The following is a 21,961-nucleotide window of genomic DNA, read 5'->3' as shown; positions in this document are numbered from 1 at the left end:
TACAGCACATGACTCAAGTAGCAACGGCCGTTATCGCTGGAGAACAAGCACTGGCCAGACGGGGGAGGGGGGAGGGGGTGAGGAACGGCCAGCATTCTCTCCGAACTCAAGCAGGAGAGGAAGTCGATTTCTGGCAACTTCAGCTTCTTTTATTCCCCATTTGTTATGTTTTTGTAGTCTTTTTTTTTATTTCAGACCAAGGTCGCCTCTGGTAGACGGGATAAGGGTTTTTTTCAAAAAGGGATTGTCGTGATTGCACCGTCACAGTGCCCTTGTACAGTAACCGGCAATAAAGATTGCACACCTAGATTATGACCACAGATGAAGATATACATCTTTATCAGTGTTATGACATGCTAACTTATCTGCAAGGAGTTACTTTCGGTATCTAATCCCCATGTCTGTGGTAGAAGTTCCTATTGGAAATTTGCTATTAAAATCCACTTTATCGCCGTAGAGTTATGCAACCCACATAACGCCTTGCAGGGAAAAGAGTGTTTCTGGATCGAGGAATTGCATGTTTATTGCCGGTGACTGTACATGTTAACCAATTTTGTGGAGATACAGAATATGTTTTGGTGTTTCCTTGTAATGGGAATTTCCATGTTAGAAAGTAAAACGATGTGCTATTGGTTTGCATGTACCAACATTTACGTAATCCACTAATGGCTGTTCAGTCGAAATTTTGCAAGGAAATTAAAAAAGAAAGAAATGTGTACATAATCTTTACTTTAAAAGGCCTCGTCGTCGGCGTAGTGGTAACGTCTTCAGAAATACAGGGTTCAGTACCCGGTGGAGGCACATAGTGTTTCCGATCCAACTTTAAACTGTAGGTTCAGTCCCAATTAGCCTTACTGTGCATAAAGTATCAAACTCGTGCAAGCACTTGTTTTTCCACACTTCGATTACTGCGATTCTGTCTATTCCGAACTACCAGATGATCTCGCTCAACGTCTTCAACGAGTACAAAACACCTGCGTCCGCTTTATTTTCGATCTGAAATATAGGGACCATTTATTCGTTTTCTTTACAAAGCTAAATTGGCTCAGATTGGCGAAAGGTACACAACATCACCCTTCTCTATAGGGCAATCAGTTCTAAGGAACCGGCTTATCTCTCGAGCAGATTCTCAATGCTTTCCGAATCGCACAGCCTTGACACCAGATCGCGAGGGAGAACTCAACTACTCATCCCCCTTCATAACTCAAATTTTTATTCAAAATCTTTCACCGTTTCTACTTCTCGTCTTTGGAACTCACTGCCCCCCGAAATCCGGAACTCATCTTCAGCATATGTCTCTAACACACAATTAAAACATTTTTTATTGGGCACAAATAGTTATTACATTTTATTTTAGTGATAGATTGAATACAGTTAAGCGCAGAAAAACACTAAAAATCCTTATTCAAATTAATATTTCAAATCCCTGACTACTGTCATGAATATGTGATTGTGTGTGTATGTGTGTGTTTTGTTGTATGCTCGCGAGTATACGTTAGGTTTTTATTCCCGTATGCATTTTTTCTTATCCTTTTCTTGTAATTTTTTCTTTGTAATTCTATATTTATCTTTCTTTATTTTAATATTTACCTTTCTATGTAATGGTTTAAATGTTGTTTTCTAATTTTCATATGATCAAATTTCGATGTAAACATGGTTAAGTGGTAGAAAAGGCTACAATGCCTTAACTTCGCCATGATAAACAAGACGCAATAAAATAAATAAATAAATAAAACATCAACTCAAAAAAAATCCCATTTTAAACTGTAGGTGCATTTCCGATTAGGCTATCTGTGCATAAAAGTTGACTTGAAACTAAATCAATGATAACTTTAAAATTTTGTGCAGTTAAATAAACGTATAACAATAATTTCCCATTACGTAAATTAAGCATAATGTTATAAATAATCGAATAAAAGGATTAGTAGACTAAACCGTCAGGAATAAGAACCTGAAATTTCGACCAAGTAGGTTTTTTTTTCTACTTCCTTATACCAGTATGGACTTCCTATCTTTCTGTAATCATCATTCATCCCCATCGTTGCAGTAAGCCGAAGGAAGCAGGAAAAGCGTCGTGTAATAAAACCTGTTCCACAGCTGGACCTGTTACGAATATATTTTCCACCAATTCCTAGCAAATGCATCACCATACTAATGGGAACATTCCCATGCATTAACCATACAATTAGTAATGAAGCAGCATCAAATAAACTTAGTAAGTTAGCATCCCCGTGAGATTAATTCGAGATTTCCTCTCGATGTAAATCACTCAATTCTTCCACTCTCAGCCCCAGACATGAATGAACCGCGTTAAACGTCACATACAGAATGATATAGTTACGAGCGTAATTGTACGAACCCCTTCATATAGTACTCCATGACATAATTGCCCACGAACATCGATTAACGGACTCTGCACATAATTATCCGAACCAACCCCCCTCTCCACCTCTGTTCGCGGTTGTACGTTCTTAATCACACACACTAACTACCCTGTTTACGCGATTGGCAAATCTACGTGCTTGTCATTTCCGAGCGTGACAAGATGCATGGACATCCCCCCTCCATCTCCCCCCCAAACCCCCTACCCTCCCGTGTCTCTCAGCGTGAGAATATCGGGAGAGTGGTCCTGATTTTAACATGGTTAATGTTGATTGTTCTGCTTTACAGCCAGTTTCTGCCAACAATGCTCGTCCTGTTGATGGTGACTCTCCGCCGCAGTATTGTTGCTCCTTTCAACAATGTGGGTGGGAAGAAAATTCCACTTATAATCACTTGAACTTTTATTTATCATTTTCCTTATTATTGTTGTACACTTGCATCCAAATTAAAGTGTGAATTACCAACCCTGAGTCCTTCTGTAAACAAACCGTCTCACCGATTCGATGTATCACTCCTTCCCGCACGCATAGAACTCGCCATGTTGAAAGTGGCACTACTTCCTTGCTGTTCACATGATCATTTTTAGAAAATAACCAATGTTATAAAATATCATTATGTACACAAATCTCTAAGCTCAATGAAAGTTACAATGCATATTCCTACAAACTGTTCACACTTATCTTGCGTTGCCATGTCACCAAGTAATTTTACAAAGTGCACTATATTTGGGGGGGAAAAAATCGTTATTAGGATGCTTGTCAAAGTTTCCAACCGAAATAAATTTACGAACATTCTTTGTCTTGTTTTGATCATCATCATCAATATATTTATTGGACTTAACAGCATTGCATATGGCTGTTTATGCCCATTATATAGTTTATTTACATAAGGTACAATTTACATGAAATCTACAAACAAATTTCAAATACACTCCTATCTATATCAAACCTTAAAAATATACATTAGGATGTTATATCATTTTGTCTACAAAATGCAAGTAAAATACCCTATATTCAATTCGTATGCAAGAAAGAAGCCAAATTTATGGGAAATGATTACTGGTGCAAAGAGTTAACCATAAAGGTGAAACAATAATTACAAAAGAAAGAGCATTTGCGGCAGCGTATCCCATACGACAAATTGGCCGTTGTTTTGCCTTACGTAATCAATCCTGGGTCATCCCACGCCATTTCAACGAGGTCATGACACCCACCAACTCAGATTTCGATAAAATTTGTTATACACCTTTCCTTTATGGTTGAAAGAAACCCCTTATTTTTTCACTCTATCTCAAACGGTTTTCATTTTACAGCATTTTGAAATGTCATCAAATCAGTGTTCTCTCTCACTCTTGAGACCCTCGACACAAGATACCCTTGCTTACATTTATTTCTTTTCTCCTTAACCAATCATCAGATCTCTTTGAAGTTTTACACAAAGTTCAGTGCAATAATGAGGATTTCAGAGAAAAATACATCAGCACTCAAACAATTTTACAAATGCCTATAAAAAGACTAATAATGGATTTGTAGCCTATTTTTTGTGGTGGGAAAACTAGGTTACGAAAATCTGAATTTTCATCATGTGGGTATGATGGAACCAAAAACTTTTCACATTGAAAATCATTGCAAAGACATGGTCTTTCTCTACAAAAAAAAATTTTGGTTTTTGTATTCCTTCTAACGAAAAGTTTACGTTTTTTGGAAATTGCCTAAAATTTCAGGGTCAATCCGTACCAAATGCTCCTGCACTGGTCGCTCGACCATTTGTAAAATTTTTTGATTTGTTTGTCATCGTAATCCCTGTATAAGGGTAGTTCAAAACAGGCATTATTATTCTAAAACTAGACTTCGTTTGAAAATGGCGGCCATTTTTGTTTCATGACTTGCAACATTTTTGGCCTATGCAGACAGTTGCGAAAATTATGATAACTCAGCTAAGAAAAATTATAGAAATATGGGGTAAAAACAATGTTTTCAGTACATTTCAGGCTACATTTTATGTTCCGTATCTTTTTCCACCACATCTAATGCAAATGGCTTAAATTTAGGGTCAAATCTGACTGATATTCAATTTTGAAGGGAAATCAATGTATAGGATATTTTTTTAGTACGTAAGCAATGACATATCAGAGCTTTAATTTTTTAGAGGAAACATGTACATCCAACGTTTCAGCAGAAAATATTTGACAGACAGCCGTACACACCTTTCCTTTGATAATAGCTACTAACGGGGTTACTATGCCATTCGTATGTTGCAATTAATTAATACGTACAATAATTGTAATTGCATGATAGTTCATTAAAAGTAAATAATTATAATTATAACTAATAACGTAAATGTGTCTGTTTTTGCCAAACTTCTGTTGCAGTAAATATAAAATTTTATTAGGTTCCCACCCAGATATTGGTTTGATTTCAGTTTTAAATCAACTTTATGCACGGAAGGCTAATCGAGACTAGACCTTCAGTTTATTAAAGTGGGATCCGAACCAGTATGTGCCTTCACTGGGTATCGAACCTGGGACCCCTTGCGTACAAAACGTGGACGTAACCACTATGCCATTGGGAAGACCTTTAAAAATGAGCATTTTCAAAGAGCTTCAAACCAGTAACACAGCTCAAATATTTTCTGCTAAAACTTTGGATGTACAAGTTTCCTCTAAAAAATTATAGCTCTGATATTTCATTGCTTACCTACTAAACAAAAATATCCTTTACATTGATTTCCCTTCAAAATTGAATATCAGTCAGATTTGACCCTAAATTTAAGCCATTTGCATTAGATGTGGTGAAAAAAGATACGGAACATAAAATGTAGCCTGAGAAATGTAGTGAAAACAATGTTTTTACCCCATATTTCTATAATTTTTCTTAGCTGAGTTATCATAATTTTCGCAACTGTCTGCATAGGCCAAAAATGTTGCAAGTCATGAAACAAAAATGGCCGCCATTTTCAAACGAAGTCTAGTTTTAGAAAAATAATGCCTGTTTTGAAGTACCCTTATACAGGGATTACAATGAAAAACAAATCAAAACTTTTAGAAATGGTCGAGCGACCAGTGCTGGAGCATTTGGTACGGATTGACCCTGAAATTTTAGGCAATTTCCAAAAAACCTTAAACTTTTCGTTAGAAGGAATAAAAAAAACAATTTTTTGTAGAGAAAGAGCATGTCTTTGCAATGATTTTCAATGTCAAAAGTTTTTGGTTCCATCATACCCACATGATGAAAATTCACATTTTTGTAACCTAGTTTTCCCACCACAAAAAATAGGCTACAAGTCCATTATTAGTCTTTTTATAGGCATTTGTAAAATTGTTTAAGTGCTGATGTATTTTTTCTCTGAAATCTTCATTATTTAATTGAACTTTGTATAAAATTTCAAAGAGATCTGATGATTGGCTAAGGAGAAAAGAAATAAATGTAAGCAAGGGTATCTTGTATCGAGGGTCTCAAGAGTGAGAGAGAACACTGATTTGATGACATTTCAAAATGCTGTAAAATGAAAACCGATTGAAATACAGTTTAAAAAATAGGGGGTTTCTTTCAACCATAAAGGAAAGGTGTATACCAAATTTTATAGAAATCGATGTTGGTGAGTGTCAAAATCTTAGTGTTTTGCGTTGATTTGATGTGAAATGACCCACCTGTAACAACGCTGGATTTTCGTGTGGATTGTTTTACTTCTATGAGTTTGCAATGCTTTCTGCATGCAGGTGGTTTTGTTTACAGAAGGTCTCAGTGTTGGTGATTTGAACTTTAGTCGTATTTCTGAGAAACGACCCTGTACGCAAGTAACCGGGGTAACACTAAAGTAGCCTCTGTTGCAAACAGAGTAAGGGTATAATTTAATATGACTGTAAGAGAAATTGATGGTATTTTTTTTAGTTTGAGTTTTAGTTTTAAGTCAAGTTTTATGCATAGATAGGCTAATTGGGTTTGGACATATATTTTAATCATTATGTACTTCCTCCAGGTATCGAACACGGAACCCCTTGATTACAAGGCAACGACGTTAAGACTAGGCCAGCAGGGAGGCAATGAATTGTTGTTTTAAGTCCACTTTATGCACATACAAGCATATATAATCGGGACTGGACCTACGTTTAAAGTGAATCCGAACCACTAAGGAATGTGCCTCCAGCGCATATCGAACTCGGGTCCTCTAGGTTACAAGGCGACGGCGTCACCACTACAACATCGTGGAGGCCAATAGAGATTACATGGATGAATAAGTAGAGTTGAGTTTAAAGTCCACTCTATTGCACAGATATTCCAATCGAGACTGGACCTACAGTTCAATAAAGTGAAATCTGAACCATTATATGCCTCCACCCGAACCAATAGCCACAACGTTACCACTACACCGCCGGGGAAGACTATAGATCGCATAATCTGTAAGATTAGGATTTTGTGTGTTGCTTTGGTTCCCTAGTACGTTGAGTGTTTGACTCATGACCGACGTAGGTTTCGAATTAGAGTCGCGTCCTGGACATGTGTATGCATCAATTTTGTCTAACCACAATTCATCCTCATCGTCGCGATAAGCCAAACATGTTAGAAAAGAGACTTAAATAAAAAATATAGAAAGATATTGGATTTCAGGTACAGTCACCAGCAATAATAATGAGACATATAGATCCCGCACTGCAATGCGTTTTGTGTGTTGTCTAACTATAAGACGATAAGTGAATTGCAATTGCAAATTTTGAATTACTTCTGCCACCGCTGTAGAATTAGGCAACACACATAACGCCTTACAGGGAAGCGAGCATTTCAGGATCACGGCGTCCTATTTTTATTGCCGGTGACTGTACATTTGGTCGTGTTGTGAAGACATGATAGTTTTAGACATCATTGAAAATCGATATAAATTCCAATTCAACTATCTATTTATAAATAAAATTGTAGATAGAAATCGGATCTAGTGGAATTCACTGATAGCCGATTGGAAACACTGCAGGGGAGAGAACCAAAATAAGGAATACATGCTTAACATTGGGCTGCCCATTCTGTGTAAAATAATGGAAAAAAGAAACAAAGATAACGTACGCTCGCTGTTTATCCAGTTACATACAGCATTGTTCACTTGGTGAGTTATCCTTACTGTTATGCAACCCGTTGTGCTTCACTGTTAATTGGGTTGCGTACTACAAATGCGCTATTCTGAAATTGAATTTCACAATTACGGAAAGAGTTCTAGCTCCACTCCAAAGAACACAAACTAGATAAATATACAACGGAGAAAATTGCGTGTACATGTAACTTGTAACTAGTTTAAAAGTAAACAGACTGAAATATCTGCATAATAACTTCATTTTAAAGTGAAAAAACACTCTTCCGAACTTCTCACGTTACGTTTTCACTCATGTTTTGTAATTTCATGAACCGTAATAGCTCCTCATGCAGAAATGTGAAATAACAACAAACATATGTAGATTTAGCACTCCATATGTAGCAGTTTTAAGAGGGTAAAGCAGGTGTACATTAAAATTACAAACTCGGCTTGAAAACACTTGACTAAATTCATCACGCCTGCGTAGTACAAGAAAATAAAAAAGCATTCTGAAATTCTGGCAGGTGTATGTTTTTCTTTGCGTTTATCAAATTTCAAAACATTCCATATTCCGCAGCAGAATAACTCCTTGGTACTTGGAGCATTATACAACGAAAACAAGTTAATATTATGAAACGCCCAGGACGAAATATGGACCTTGTAGGATGAAAAAACTGTTGAATATATAAATTACTCCTTAACTTAATTCACCTTTGGATATTATCAGACCAAGAAGACTTATATGGGCGTAACACAGACCTCCGTGGCGTAGTGGCTAGCGTAATGCTCTACTGTGTGAGAGTTCAAAAGATCAAACTCGAAGTAAGGCTTGGGTGTGTTGTCCCTCATTCCTCGTAGCCGCGATTAACATAAGAGATAAAGAAGCGACGCATACAGTGAAACAAAGCATAGAAGGCAAGAAACTTCCTTGTGATTTTTGAGCCTCTAATAAATATATGGGGTGCCTCCAATGTCGTAAAGGTAACGATGCCGCCTTGTAAGAAGTGGTTCTGGATTCGATCTCTGCAGGAATAACCCTGATTATCCTATAGGAGCAAAATTGGACTTAAACATTAATTATTTTAATAAACTGCCAAGGCGTTGCTAAGGACGATCTCTTAATTTTAAGGGCCTCCAGATGGCGCAGTGTCGTCGTCTTGTAATCGACGGTTCTCTCTCGACCATAATTTCAGAGCCGAAAACATTGAGAATTCTGCTTTCCACTTTATCTTCAGATTCCGAAATCTGAATTCTGTTTCGATTCTTATTTCGACTGTATATTTAGAGTCCAAAATACTGACAATTCTCCTTTTGACCATATTTTCAGAGTCCTAAGAGTGAAACACATTGGCAATTATACTTTCGACCATAATATCAGACTCCGAATTTGTGCTTTCGACTATATTTTCAGTACAAAAACAATGACAATTCTGCTTTCAACCATGTTATCAGAACCGAAAAACGTGACATTGTTTTGAGCCATATTTTGTATTCTGTCAACACATCGCAACGACTTCATCGATTACCTCTAGTAATTGTAACACTAGATATTAGCATTCTCCAACGCGCTCTCTCAATTAAAAGCCCACCCTGAACTGAGAAAGGGAAGTTTTATCTTGTTTTGCAGTTGTGAATACGAATAGATGATTTGGCACGATAACAGCATACAAATTTTTCCCGACTCAATTCGCGTCTACTACAATGGGAGAAAGTGTACTGGAGATGCTCGTGTTGACTTAATTGAGTGAAGTCGATAAATTGTATAATGAGTTGGGCTTGAACGTGAGAAATGGTGAAGATTATGAAAGCAAGTGATAGAATCTGGGGCAAACTGTTCCTGAATCTCAATATTTGAAATTAAATTAAATGCTTTAGCTTTGTTATATCTTGTGTCAACAATCTAGACTTACCATTTGTGTAAATATTCAAGTATTATACATAATTAAGTTAGATGATCCGCATCGCGGCCTTTTTGCTCGACCGTCTAATAGTTCGCACGGATGACGCTAGATGGCGGAACGGACAGTTTCTTCGCTCGAACATTCAAACGATTGTAGTTCACGTGTAACCGTATCTTTTTCTGTAGTAATGAGCCTTAAAATATCGATCGTGAAATTGAAACTGAAGTGAACATAGTCATCATATCCATGTTAAAATGTAATTTAGTCAATCTTACCAATACATAGCAATATGAATGTGAATAGATGATTATGAGCTGAAACTAACAGCACAAATTTTTACACATACGTATATTTGTACGATTATTGTCCCATTGAAATGATATTTGATATTCTATATATTCGAGCGTATCACGCTCGAGCATGGAAGATTCGATCGAGTATTCTCGCGCGAAAGTTGTCCAATGCAGTACTCGAGAAAAATATATTTTAAATATTGTTCGTTTACTTTAGATTTTTGATTTAGTTCTGTTTTCAATTGTGTCCCACCCAAAGAAAAACAATTCATTTCTCCTTTGTTACATTGCCCTCTCAACTCCACTACCATATGCAAACGCCAATTACCTTCTATCTTTGTCTTAAATAATTTATGTTTCATAATTTGAAAATCCACAGAAATTAAAATAAAGTTTATATTGAGTGAAGCCGCAGTGTTTCGTCTGTCCCACAGAAACTGTAAGGAAAATGTTTCTTAACGATCAAAAGAATAGTCACGTAAATACAAAACATGTAGTCTTCGTTTTCCACCTGTGACAATGGAATGCATCAGGTATCAGCTTTCTTGCACGAAATTGTAAATTTTAAGTATCGTATCAATCCATAGTACAGGGAGTCCATAAAGTCCTGCAAAAAACTAAAACTCTATAACTTGAAAACAATTAAGTTTATTAACAAAATATTTTGTGTGTCCTTAAGGCAAGGTTCAAAGTTTATTTTCTGCTTGTTAGGTTCATCGTCACACCTCCTTTGTGCACCATTCATGTCCACACACTGTTGCAGTCTTTTTGCAAAACCGAGAATTTCGTGCTGACGGTGCTCTCCTGGGATATTCAGAATCACATCTCTTATTATTTTTCTTTTAGGTCATCCAGATTAGCTGGTTTCTGTTAATACACCTCGGTCTTTACATGTCCCCACAACCAATAATCGCAAGGTGCCAAGTCTGGTGATCTTGCAGGCCAAGGTGTAGGCCCTCTTCGGCCAATCCATGTACCTTGAAATTGTTCGTTAAGAAACTGCCGAACTTCAAAGGAAATGCGGCGGCGCCCCATCTTGTTGCACGTGGACGTCATTGATGATGCCTAACCTATTAAGTTCTGGCACAAGGAATGTCTGTAGCATGTTCAGATAGTTTTTGCCATTAACCGTGTCTTCCTCGAAGAAAAATGGACCAATGATGTGGTCCATTGAAATCGCACACCAAACATTCACTTTGGGACTACCCCGAGTTTGCACTTCAAACTCGCGTGGATTTTCAACCCCCTCAAATTCGGCAATTTTGCCTGTTCACTTTTCCCGACACATGAAATGTGGCCTCATCTGAGAACAGGTCACCATCACCTTGTAAACGTGTAAGCATTAACCCACAAAACAACATTGTCATGTCACAGTCTTCGTCTTTCAGATCGTGTACAAATTTTCACTTGTAGGGCCGGGCCTTCACCTTCTTGCGTACGATCTTGTGTAATGTTGACTTCCGTAATCCCAGTTCCAGTGATCTTCGTTTCAGCGATTTCATTGGACTCCAATGCATGCTGTCCTGCACTGACTGAATCACATCGTCACTCGATCCTGGCCTTCCACTGCGTGGCAAATCTTACACACTTCCCGTTACCTTGAACTTTTCATACCATCTCTTGATACTTGAATTTGCTGCGGGTGGTTTCCCATACGTTGTCTGGAACTTTCTCTGCACTGAAACACAAGATTTTAACTCTGCAAACCACAGAACACACTGGGCCTTTTCCTGGATGGACGCCATCTTAAGTCTCATGATCACGTGATTGCCAGTGCAAGCGTCACTGAGCAGTGTGGCCAGAACAAAACTTTAAACTTCCACCCTTCTTACCCAAAAAATGTGTATTGTTAAACGCAACAGCTAAAAGGAAATAGAGTTTTAGTTTTTTGCAGGACTTTATGGACTCCCGTATTATTCTTTATTTTTTATTTTAACTTTCTCTAAGCTTCATTTCACCTAAGTTCATTCACTTGTTTACACCAGCTGTCCAGTCCTCGCAGGTATTTGAATTATGCACAGTCGTGTGTTAAGCAGACTTCCACTTCCTGATATATTGGGGCTGCAGGGTTTACAACAGGTAAACAAGGAGTAAGCAGCTTACATGAGTAGGAAGGTAAAAGTTGACTCATCAGCGTATAGGAAGACTGCCAAGGGACTCACTTTTGATTTTGATTAGAGACAGGCAACAGGACTTGGAAAAGGAGAGAAGGATACAGTCTACTTGAGATAGGTGAACTACCTACGAAGCCTAGAGATAGCTTAGTTTATTTTACTCTACGTGATCAATTTCATTATCATTCTTCTAAGTGTAGACAGGTAATTATCCTAACCATAAGATGCATGATTCAAGTTCAAAGGTTCACAAAATCGAACGAGTGACTATTTGCCATTTCTAGTAGTATATCTAGGTATATCTAGATAAGTAAGATTCGTCCTTTTTCTGACTAAGAGACTCCTCGTTTAATTGTTGACCCCCTCGGTTGCGAAACAAGTTGAGTGGTCGAATCACAGCCTCACCATCAAAGGTTCCGAGATCCGTATTCATCATTTTCGTCATTATTATATGTAGCTGTTAAGAAAAATACAATACCTGTTTGAGCCTCATTGAAGGCATTTGGGATGTAAGGATGGTACATTTCCGAAGACACCCAAATGCAGACAAGCGGGGCTCTGGCGTCTGGACTCACAGCCGTGGGACTAGTGTTGTCTTGTCCTTCGGAACTGTCGCTTCATCGTATAGCCATTCATCGTTCCGATTAGCTAAAAGTAGTCGAAAAGCGAAGTAAACCAATCAACTTACTCAAGACATTTGATATGTCGCGACCTTAATGTAAAAAGGTTCTATCTGTACTTTTGTGCGAAAATGAGTTTGTGATCTTAAGCAGACCATTGTATTACATTCTTTATACTCCGTAAAGATCATGCTTCGAAGTATATTCGTTTCGAAGAAACCAACGGGGTAGAAAAGTTCTATCTGCAAATGAGGTTTTAAGTTGGGCAAAAAGTTGTATCTGCTTTGTTTCCGGTCTTTGTGACTACCAGACAAATGGCACAACATTCATCTCCTATGTATCCATCTCTTGGAACCTCCAACGTAGAGAGGAAGACATTAAGTAAAGAAAAAGTGTCAGATCTCACTTATATGATGAAGTGGATGCCGGCTGTGGACCAACGTTACTTTCCTACGGTACTGAAGATAAACATATAAGATACTTTTTTCATTTGTTGACAGTCTTGTCGTCAATAAGCGATATCTACTCTCAATGAGTACAAATACTTTGAATTTTATTATCAGAAGGTTATGCAGTAGCATGTTGTGTTAAAATGAACGATTTGGGTTTCCACTTGGATTATATACTGCAACACTATTTACAACATGGTTACTTTTTTCAACTGACTCAAACGTCAATACTTTCTATTAAACATTATTTCAAAATCCAATCTTCACACTTTTACGTAATTGGTTTATAGTGTTGGATGAAACAATTTGTATTATTTTGTACTCTGGAGCACCTTTTACATCTTATTTACTTTAACATGTACATAGTTCATGCAGAATATAGAATAACTAGAATATAGCTAATTTCTCACCTTTCTTTTTTTGCAAAAAGTTTGAATATTTAAGGGATAACCTTTTTACTCTCATCTGAAACGTTACTTTTCGAGTAAAAAGGTTATAACTGCAAATTCGTCGTTGCAATACCTGAACATTAGTAATATTTTTCATTAATTTTCCTGTATATATTAGACAGGGGGGATCACTATACAAATGCCAGAGGGACAACTTGTTGGAATAATTAGTTTTCCCTGTGCACATAGTCAAATCTTTAACTAGCTCTCCTGAGAATATTAAGACCTTTTTACTTCAAGGTCGCGATGTGCCTATTTACGAAGACGTCACTATTCTCTGTTAATGCGTATCGTATTGTACCTTTTCTTGTAGCCTCTTGTAGTTGTTGTGTATTTTGTTCTGTGTATTTCAAATGTCTATTTTGGTATTCAGCAAAGCGTTATGTCCTTGGACTGAAAGTTATGTATACCTATATTGCTCTTCCTTAGAGCATGTTTAGTACTAAAAACAGATTAATCTGTATTACTCTTGGCAAGATATACCGGTGAATTGAGAAAATCATATTGACGCAGATCGTCGACTAGGACACGATAATACGCTTTTAAAATATTTGGCTCGGCTATTGTTACATGCTTCTTGGTGTAAAGATCGCGGAGGGTGTGAAGTTAGACATACCCGTATGTGATCATAGATTTGCCGTTATCTACGTGGATGTTATGTTCAATAGTCGAGTCAGTTACAATTGAGTGATGACAACTTTGTTTTATTTCCTTCTCCACGTTACGTGCCAACTAGTGTCAAACATGTTCACTTACACGTTAAGTATGATATTATTTTTGAAATTATTATTCTTATCATTATCGTCTCAATCATTTTCAGTTGTAATTGAGTACCAGCCATCGGGATCTGTTACAATGGGTTCAAACGGGGTAAGTAATATCTTATTTGCTTTGTTCTGTTGGTTCCATAGCTTCACCATTCACTTTCATAGTTTCGACAAGTGTCTCTTTTAATTCTTCAAAGTGAATGCTGACATTCTTAAGGAAGACCACTACTTTGTCAATTTCTCGCTAGAGGTCTCTCTCTCTCCGTTCACCTTTATCAGCTTCTGTGCTGTCATCATATAGGTATTAGAACGCACGGAATAGGGAAAATTGCAAATATATTTTGTTCTTTTCATGTTCCGGAGCACAATTAGTTAGTCTATCTTTAGCATATATAAAAGTACATGAAACATAATGTAAAATGCACGATAACATTTGCGCGAAATAATGTTTTAAAACATTCGTGCGTTCTACGGAGAGAATGGGTGAAAGTGAATATAGCACGCTGTGCATTGTGGGAAAAACTAACAGAAACGACACTTGGGAAATAAAAAGTAAGGGGAATGGAAGCAAAATTAAGCTCAAGTAACAAACTCGCAGAGAAAGAGAGACAAATGAAAAGCGAAAGAAAAAAACAAATATATCCCAGAATTCCAAGCGTAAAAAAGTGGAAGGGTAAACAAACATGACGACCAAAGCCAGAAGGGAAGACTATAAACGTGCAGATGTTTCAGGTTTTTCTTTACGTCTTTCGAATAAAAGCTCCTCCCTATTTAACTCGTACGCCTGGGGGACAATGTCCATTAGCAAATACCGTACCACGTTCCTCTTAATTCGTTCTGTCGTTCCGCAGGGCTCCACAAAACAGGATCACAGCGGGATGTCCCAGGAAGAAGTCGCAGCATCACATTTTGCCTGGGATTGTTGACGACTAACTCTGTCCCTAAAGACTAGATGTCGCTACATGGGAGACACCAGGAGCTGCAGGGTTAAAGAGAATGTTCCGTGTAATTTATCCCTAGCAAGACGTGTCCGGTGGCTGAATATTTAAATGCATGTTACTTTAATGTATGGAGATGTTACGGAGAGGGCAATAGTTCCAGGAGATGTTGGGTAGGAGGGAATTGCTACATTTTGTGTTGGGAATTTATGCAGCAAGGTCACAGTAGAGAAGGGAATTTGAATTGATTTCTTTGGTAGAGTCGCTTTTCTATCACTTTCGGATAATCGCTACGATGAGGATGACATTGAAGAAGGGACATTCACAAGGAGCAGCAATGTGCAAGCCGGGATTTGAACCCGTGACCCCTGCCGTCGTAGTATAATAATATAATAACCCGTGGGGCAACAGCCCTTAAGGGCCAAGGCCTACCTACCGACTCCCGAGGTGGAAGATTATCAAACCAGTTACAGAGTGACGTGTGGTCAATATAATATAATACTCTTCATATATTGTGACGCCATAGTATATGATGCAATTGTATAATTTCATAAAGTGTCATGGACTAACCTGTACATATTCAGGGTTACAAAGAGATTGTTGTTTTAGCTTTGGAAGTGTAAGGAATGCTGATACCGTGTGACTTTTATGAGTAAGTTTGTAGAATTTTGGCAACTGTAATTGAAGAAAAGTTGTTCAACATTATTATTATTGACTTGAGTGCTTTTAAAGTATGACGTGTAGAACGAATATTACTGGAAACGGAGATAACAGCTGAACGAGAGAATCTATCTATAGCGAAGTTCTGTATCAGGACTGGGCAACTAGTCCTATTTGTGGGAGAACGCTCTTGTAAGCACGCGTGGAACTCATTTTGCAGGCGAGAAGCTAGCGGTGCATAGAGCGCTCGCCAGCTTCCTCAAGTGCATACTAGTTACCCAAGACTGTTCTACAGTTTTCCCTACGTCTGAGGTGGTGTCATACTTGGCCGTTCAAGCTCCATTGTTCGCTGCTTTGTGAGCGAAGGGACATTTTGAAAGGTAACAATACTGTAAAATACGTTCGTAAACGTATTTTCAACATTTCACTTGTAGCGATTGAACATCTATCTCGTTAAATCCAAAACAGCGGATCCAATCCTGGGTACTTTCAATGCAAGTAAAATACTAGTATGTGTATTGTAATAGAATGGTCCAGATTTTCAACTCCACGTGGTTGCATACTTGGAAGATTTGTCTAGAGCTTTAATTATCTTACGTCTACATTCCACCTGCATCAATTATTCCTAACAATAAGGATGCATTCTGAATTCAAATTAGATTATAGACCAGACTTTGGATTTAAAAGTAATTGAAAAATATTGGTAAAGGATATCTGAATATTTAAATATTAGAAAACACCGCCAATAGATGGCAGAGATCTATTGAGATAGGAACTATCGTAAATTGACTCAGTTTCAGCTACCAATGCATTGTTAGCTTGTCCACGGATTAGGAGAAAATTTTGTTTTCATGCCGCCAGAGAAAAAACTTAAAGGAACATGCATTAGTATTTGTCATAAATATTTTCAATTAGTATTGTGCTATGTATAAAAGGAAGTATTTTTATCTAATTTTAAGTTTGCTTCATTGTTAATGACATAAATAATCATGGTCTGGATTATATACAGGTTTGACAGTAATGGCACTCGCCATTTTGCAACACTAGTGATCCTGGCGGAGAAGCCTCATAAGTGGGAATAAAACTTCCAAAGAGTTTCGTTATATTGATACCTTGTTTGATTTTCTATCATAAATAGTTACATCATAACAACTGTATCAAATTATTTTATTCTTTTTTATGTACCCTGTATTATGTATGCCTTATCTACAAAATGCTGCAAAAAGGAAAAATGCTCTTTTCGGCAGTTTGATCTCTTGTATTATTAATAATTTTGAGGGTGAATATTTAGGTGTTTCATGAGCGTTTTCAGTACTATTATATTAATTCCTTTGTTCTCATTACTATCCTAGAACACTTTATTATTTCTGCAAATTTCTTCCCCACGTCTTGTCTATATGAGATCATCACTCTTGTAACTTTTGATCAGGCATTTTTCTAGTCACCCTGTACTGAAAATATCTGCTTGTAATTTGGAAATGTTTTTAAACCACAGCATGAAGGAGGAGGAGAAGAGGAGAAAGACATATGTACAGGCGACTGTAATGAGCGAACGGACAATGTAAAACCTAAAGCATTAGTTCATTTATAATTATTCATTGAAGTTCGAGCATTTTGACCGTTGGTGTAGTTACATTGGCATCAAAAAAGTTTGAAATCTGATCTGGTTAAGGCAAAATGTAATCAACACCCAGAATTCCGAATCGCGGATTCAGAACACGGTCTACCATTCTGGTTTTTACTAATCTCCCCCCTTCTCTCCCTCCCCCTTTAGCTCCCTCTCCTCCCTCTCTCTCTCTCTCTCTCTCTCTCTCTCTCTCTCTCTCTCTCTTTCTCTGCCTTTTTTCCCCATCTGTATACACGGATACCAGCTTCTTGATCCACATTGTATGGGAGCGAATGTGCTTGCATACGTTTAAGCCGGGACAAGGGACCGGGATCGGGTTCTTCCCACGGGATTTTATCCCCCCTCTCCCTCTCTTCCCGACACTTCTCCCCCTCTTAACTCCCTTAGCAAATCGAACTGGCCGAAATCGCGCAGGGATTGACGGGATGCTGGGATGCATTATCACGCGTCATGCCAGACTGGTCATCGATCCTGCTTCCACCTACCGTCGAAAACGTCAAGTGTTTCGTCATAACATTTTCGTCCAATCCGGAAACGAAATCTCCACGGTGTTTTCCCGCCTCGACGATAAGATCTTTTAATTGCTATTCCTCTGTTTACGTTATCTATGCACAAGTACAAATTTGAATACTCTAATCTGGCTCCTTCAATCATCACATATCACCGTAATTGAACAACTCCTGTGTATGTTTCAATATGAATCATTCAACTCGCACAGGGGCGTACTTAACTCTCGAAGTTGAATTCATATCAATTAAAAAGTTGCAAAATACCAACTCAAATTTCGAAATCTTACCTTTTGTAAGTTATTTCTGCATTCCCTAAAATGTATATTATAGCGAAACCAAGAATTTAGGAGTAGTCGCGATCTATTGGCGAGCATGGAGATAATTATTACTAACGCTAATGAATGCTAATGCTAGTGCCTCATAAGCCAGTTGACACTGGCACTTATTTGCTGTAGGTAATTTAGCCCTTACTGTCAGGAAACAAGACCAAAGTTAGTTTCCACCAGGACATTAAGTCAATTCTAGCGAGCTTCAATTTGGAAACACTGCAACACCCTCCTTATAGTCCGGACCTTTCACTATGTAACTTTCGCGTGATTGGTGAACTACAAGGGAAGCTGAAACCTCGCAGGGCACAAGTTTCTTTTGCTTTATTCCGATTTCATCATGCTACGAATGCAATTTTAATATAGGTCGAATTCGTTTTACTCATGTTAACACACACTGCAGAGGTATAGCGATTACTTAAGACTTTGTTCAATGCATGCTTTCGCAGTTAGGTTAGGCAGACCAGGTTTGGATCTCTTAGAATTAAATTTAAGTCCCTGAATGCACTCTACTAAGGTTCCGATTTACTTCTACATTAATTCCCACTAGTCTACGATACTTACAGTAGCTTGTAAATTGAAAATACATTGTACATGAGAAGCGCGCATGCTTGCGTAAGGTATTTTTTTTCTCCTTCTTTGAAATCCAAACAGTGCTCACTACTTTCAGAGAGGTTCAAATTTCGTGCGACAATGATTGCTAAAATTCTACAATAATTAGTCTTCCTGCTAGAAGAATTTGAAAAAAATCATAAAAAAATCGATACCGTTACACATCGCAGTTTTCTACAGGTGAGGACGTACAGAAGGGGTTCACAGAAATTCTAATCCAGCTACCAAAGGACTTGATGTCATCGCTGAAACACGGGGATCTTTATACAATTTCCAACGATCCTGCTAGATCGTTACAACGTTACGCATTTGTTCTCTTTATTGTTGAATAGCATTGTGTAATCTTATCTGTTCTGCTATCACCTCTGCATAGGATTTCACTGCTATGCTTGGTAGAGTAAGAAGTTCTACCATATCTCACTAGGGAGCGTTATTCTTCTAATAGTTCTTTGTTAATCTGCATAGATGGCACTCAATGTTAAGCAACGCTCTCGTAGTTCACGAGTATCCACTACAGGCGCTGGCGCTGCCATCGGAATTGTATATAAGCAGCGACGCGGCCCCCGCACATCTTCCCCTACATTCTCAGAGGAAGAGACCATTCTGGAAAACACATTTGAAGCCCTGATGAATGCAGAGGAGACGGAGACACAAGAAACCACCCAAGCAAACGACCAGAGACGACCAAGGAAACCAGTCAGGCCGCCCGTCATCAACGTGTACGATGTAGCTAATCGCTACACCTTCGTCAGCACACTAGCAGCAGCATTCAAGGAGCACCCAATCACCCGCCAAACATCAGAGGGGATGAGGGTGGAGTTTTCAACCATGGCTGCTTACGAAGAGGCAATCGAGTACATACGGAAGCATAAAAGGCAGTTCTCAACCGGCGTCCCGCGACAACCGCGACCCGTAAAAGTCGTAATCCGGCACTTACCTCTGGACTTTCCAATTGCCCTCATCAAAAAAGATCTGCAAGACAAAAACTATCCTGTAGAAGATGTGAAGCGACTAACCAAAAAAGGACCACCGGGATAACCGCGACTTCCAATACCGCTCTACCTGGTCACCCTCCGCAGGGAACCGGGAACAAACGAGATCTATGATGAATACCTCATAGCAAAGCACAGGATAGTCTTCAAAACATACAGGGGCACCGGCATATTACAATGCTGGAAGTGCCAGAGGCTCGGGCACTCGGCCAGATGGTGCGAGGCAAACCCGAGGTGCGTACGATGCGCCGGTCCACACCGAGCTCGCGACTGCGCGAAACCAAACAGAGAAGACCCTTGTCTCTGTGCAAACTGCCGCGGGGCCCATCCAGCAAACTTCCGGGGATGCAGAATCTTCTCAAGGGTCACCCAAGGGAAGTCATTCGCAGACGCGGCACGAAGTCCGGAAGCAGCTCCTGCAGGACAGCCCAGAACACTGCAGTACGCGCCCACAGCCGGCAGCAGACAACAAACAGCAGGCATCCAGCAGCATATAGCAACAAACATCCCAGCCGGCAGCCGAAGACCGACAGCCGAAGTTCCAACCGCCATTCCGGCAGAGACGCCAGCAAGGCCGCCACAGCAGTACGCCAGACCACAACAACAGCGGCAGCCAACTTGGAAACAGCACCCCAGAGAACCACGGCTAGAGACTACCACACATAGACAGGACCCACGAGGACTCCAACCCCCAACAGGTCAGGAAGACGATGACATCCTACGAGCATTCATCTCTGCGTTCAACAGAACCAGCCTAACCAGGATGCTGCCGCACATCTTGAGAGCAGCAGAGAAGCTCCGGGCAGCGAGGGACTCATTCGACAAGCTCGCCGCCATCACCATCATGATCGCCGACCTGACTGAAGATGGATGCTTCCCGTAGATGCCACATCAAACGCCAACTGCGCATTGCGTCCTTCAACGCTAATGATGTAAAACTTCAAAAGATGGAGCTACAAAACTACCTACACAAGCAAAAAAATCGACATTTTGTGCCTCCAGGAGACCTTCCTAAAACCAAAGCACCGGTTCCAGCTGCGGAACTACAAGACATACCGAGGGGATAGGCTACATGCACAGAAGGGAGGACCGGCCATCCTAGTCAACCGATCTATACCGACCGAGGAAGCACCAATACCAGCACTGCAGCAGATTGAGGCAATTGCTATTAGGATACTCACCCAGAGGACCCCACTGGTGATTGTCTCTGCCTACAAACCTCCAGACAATAGCATAGAGGACCAAGACCCAAATTCTAGAAGCCCTCAACCAACACCTCATAATCACAGGAGACCAGAATGCCAAACACCGCAGCTGGAACTCCAGGCAAAACAATGTAGCAGGCAACAGACTTGCGCGAATACTACCAACAACTGAGCTACAAATTGACGCGCCGCTCGACCCCACCCATTTTCCAGTAAGAGGGGACTCAGACGTCTTAGATGTGATCCTATATAAGGGATGTGGAATAATTACAGCTCCATACGCTGATATGGCGCTCGAATCAGATCACGTTCCGATCCTGTTCGAAGCGTCACATCAGGTCGTCACCCACAGTGCACCGGCAGAACCACCACCTCCGATCAACTGGGACGTCTACACAAGGCACGTCAATGAATTAGTCGACCCCAGGATGCCGCTACAGACACCTCAACAGATAGACAGTGCAGTCACTAACCTAACCACGCGCATGAAGGATGCAATGCGCAATGCCCGACACCAGAGGGGAGATAACGACAGAAACAGACACACCGACGACGCTTACCTGAATTTCCTGTTAGCCACCAAAAGAAGAATCAGAAAACAATGGAACGCCACCAGAGACCCCAGAACTAAACAGCTCTACAATGAACTATCAAGAAGAACCAAACGCAGACTCCAACAGATCATCAGCCTACAATGGGAGAGACGCTTCGCAGAAGTCCAGGAGAAAGACCGCAACTTCTGGAAGATCATCAGAGAGGCGACCAGACCACCAACAGACTCGTACACGACTGTACTTCAATGACCAGCAGGACTCGAAGTAGAACCACAAAACCAGGCGAACCTCTTTGCAAGACACCTGCAAACAGTTTTCTCACCAAACCCACTTCCGCAGCCCCCGGACCCACACCATGCAGCAGTAGAAGCCACGGTCAATGAACTCAGGAACGCTCCACTACAAGACCGCCCACGGCTCGCAACTCCAAGAGAAATCGCCGGATACATCCGCAGACTCTCCCAGAACAGCGCGCCAGGACTTGACGGCATTCCCCCGATGGCCC

The 21,961-nt window shown here is 39.7% G+C and overlaps 1 protein-coding gene across 1 annotated transcript in view; it reads right to left on the bottom strand.

The window, feature by feature from the left end:
- Positions 1 to 12,272, bottom strand: part of LOC146003030 (uncharacterized) — an 86,187-nt gene extending 73,915 nt beyond the window's left edge. The window contains exons 1-2 of the mRNA XM_083141193.1: positions 12,227 to 12,272; positions 11,219 to 11,312 (exon numbers count right to left, since the gene is read on the bottom strand). Coding sequence (XP_082997319.1) covers positions 11,219 to 11,312; positions 12,227 to 12,272 — 140 coding nt within the window. The remainder of the gene's footprint in view (positions 1 to 11,218; positions 11,313 to 12,226) is intronic.
- Positions 12,273 to 21,961: the final 9,689 nt, after the last annotated feature.

Source organism: Lepisma saccharinum, chromosome 19 (genome assembly GCF_977018435.1).
Source record: "Lepisma saccharinum chromosome 19, izLepSacc3.1, whole genome shotgun sequence".
Lineage (NCBI taxonomy): Eukaryota > Metazoa > Arthropoda > Insecta > Zygentoma > Lepismatidae > Lepisma > Lepisma saccharinum.
Note: the sequence above shows the minus strand (reverse complement) of the source record. Positions and strands in the feature narration are given on the sequence as shown.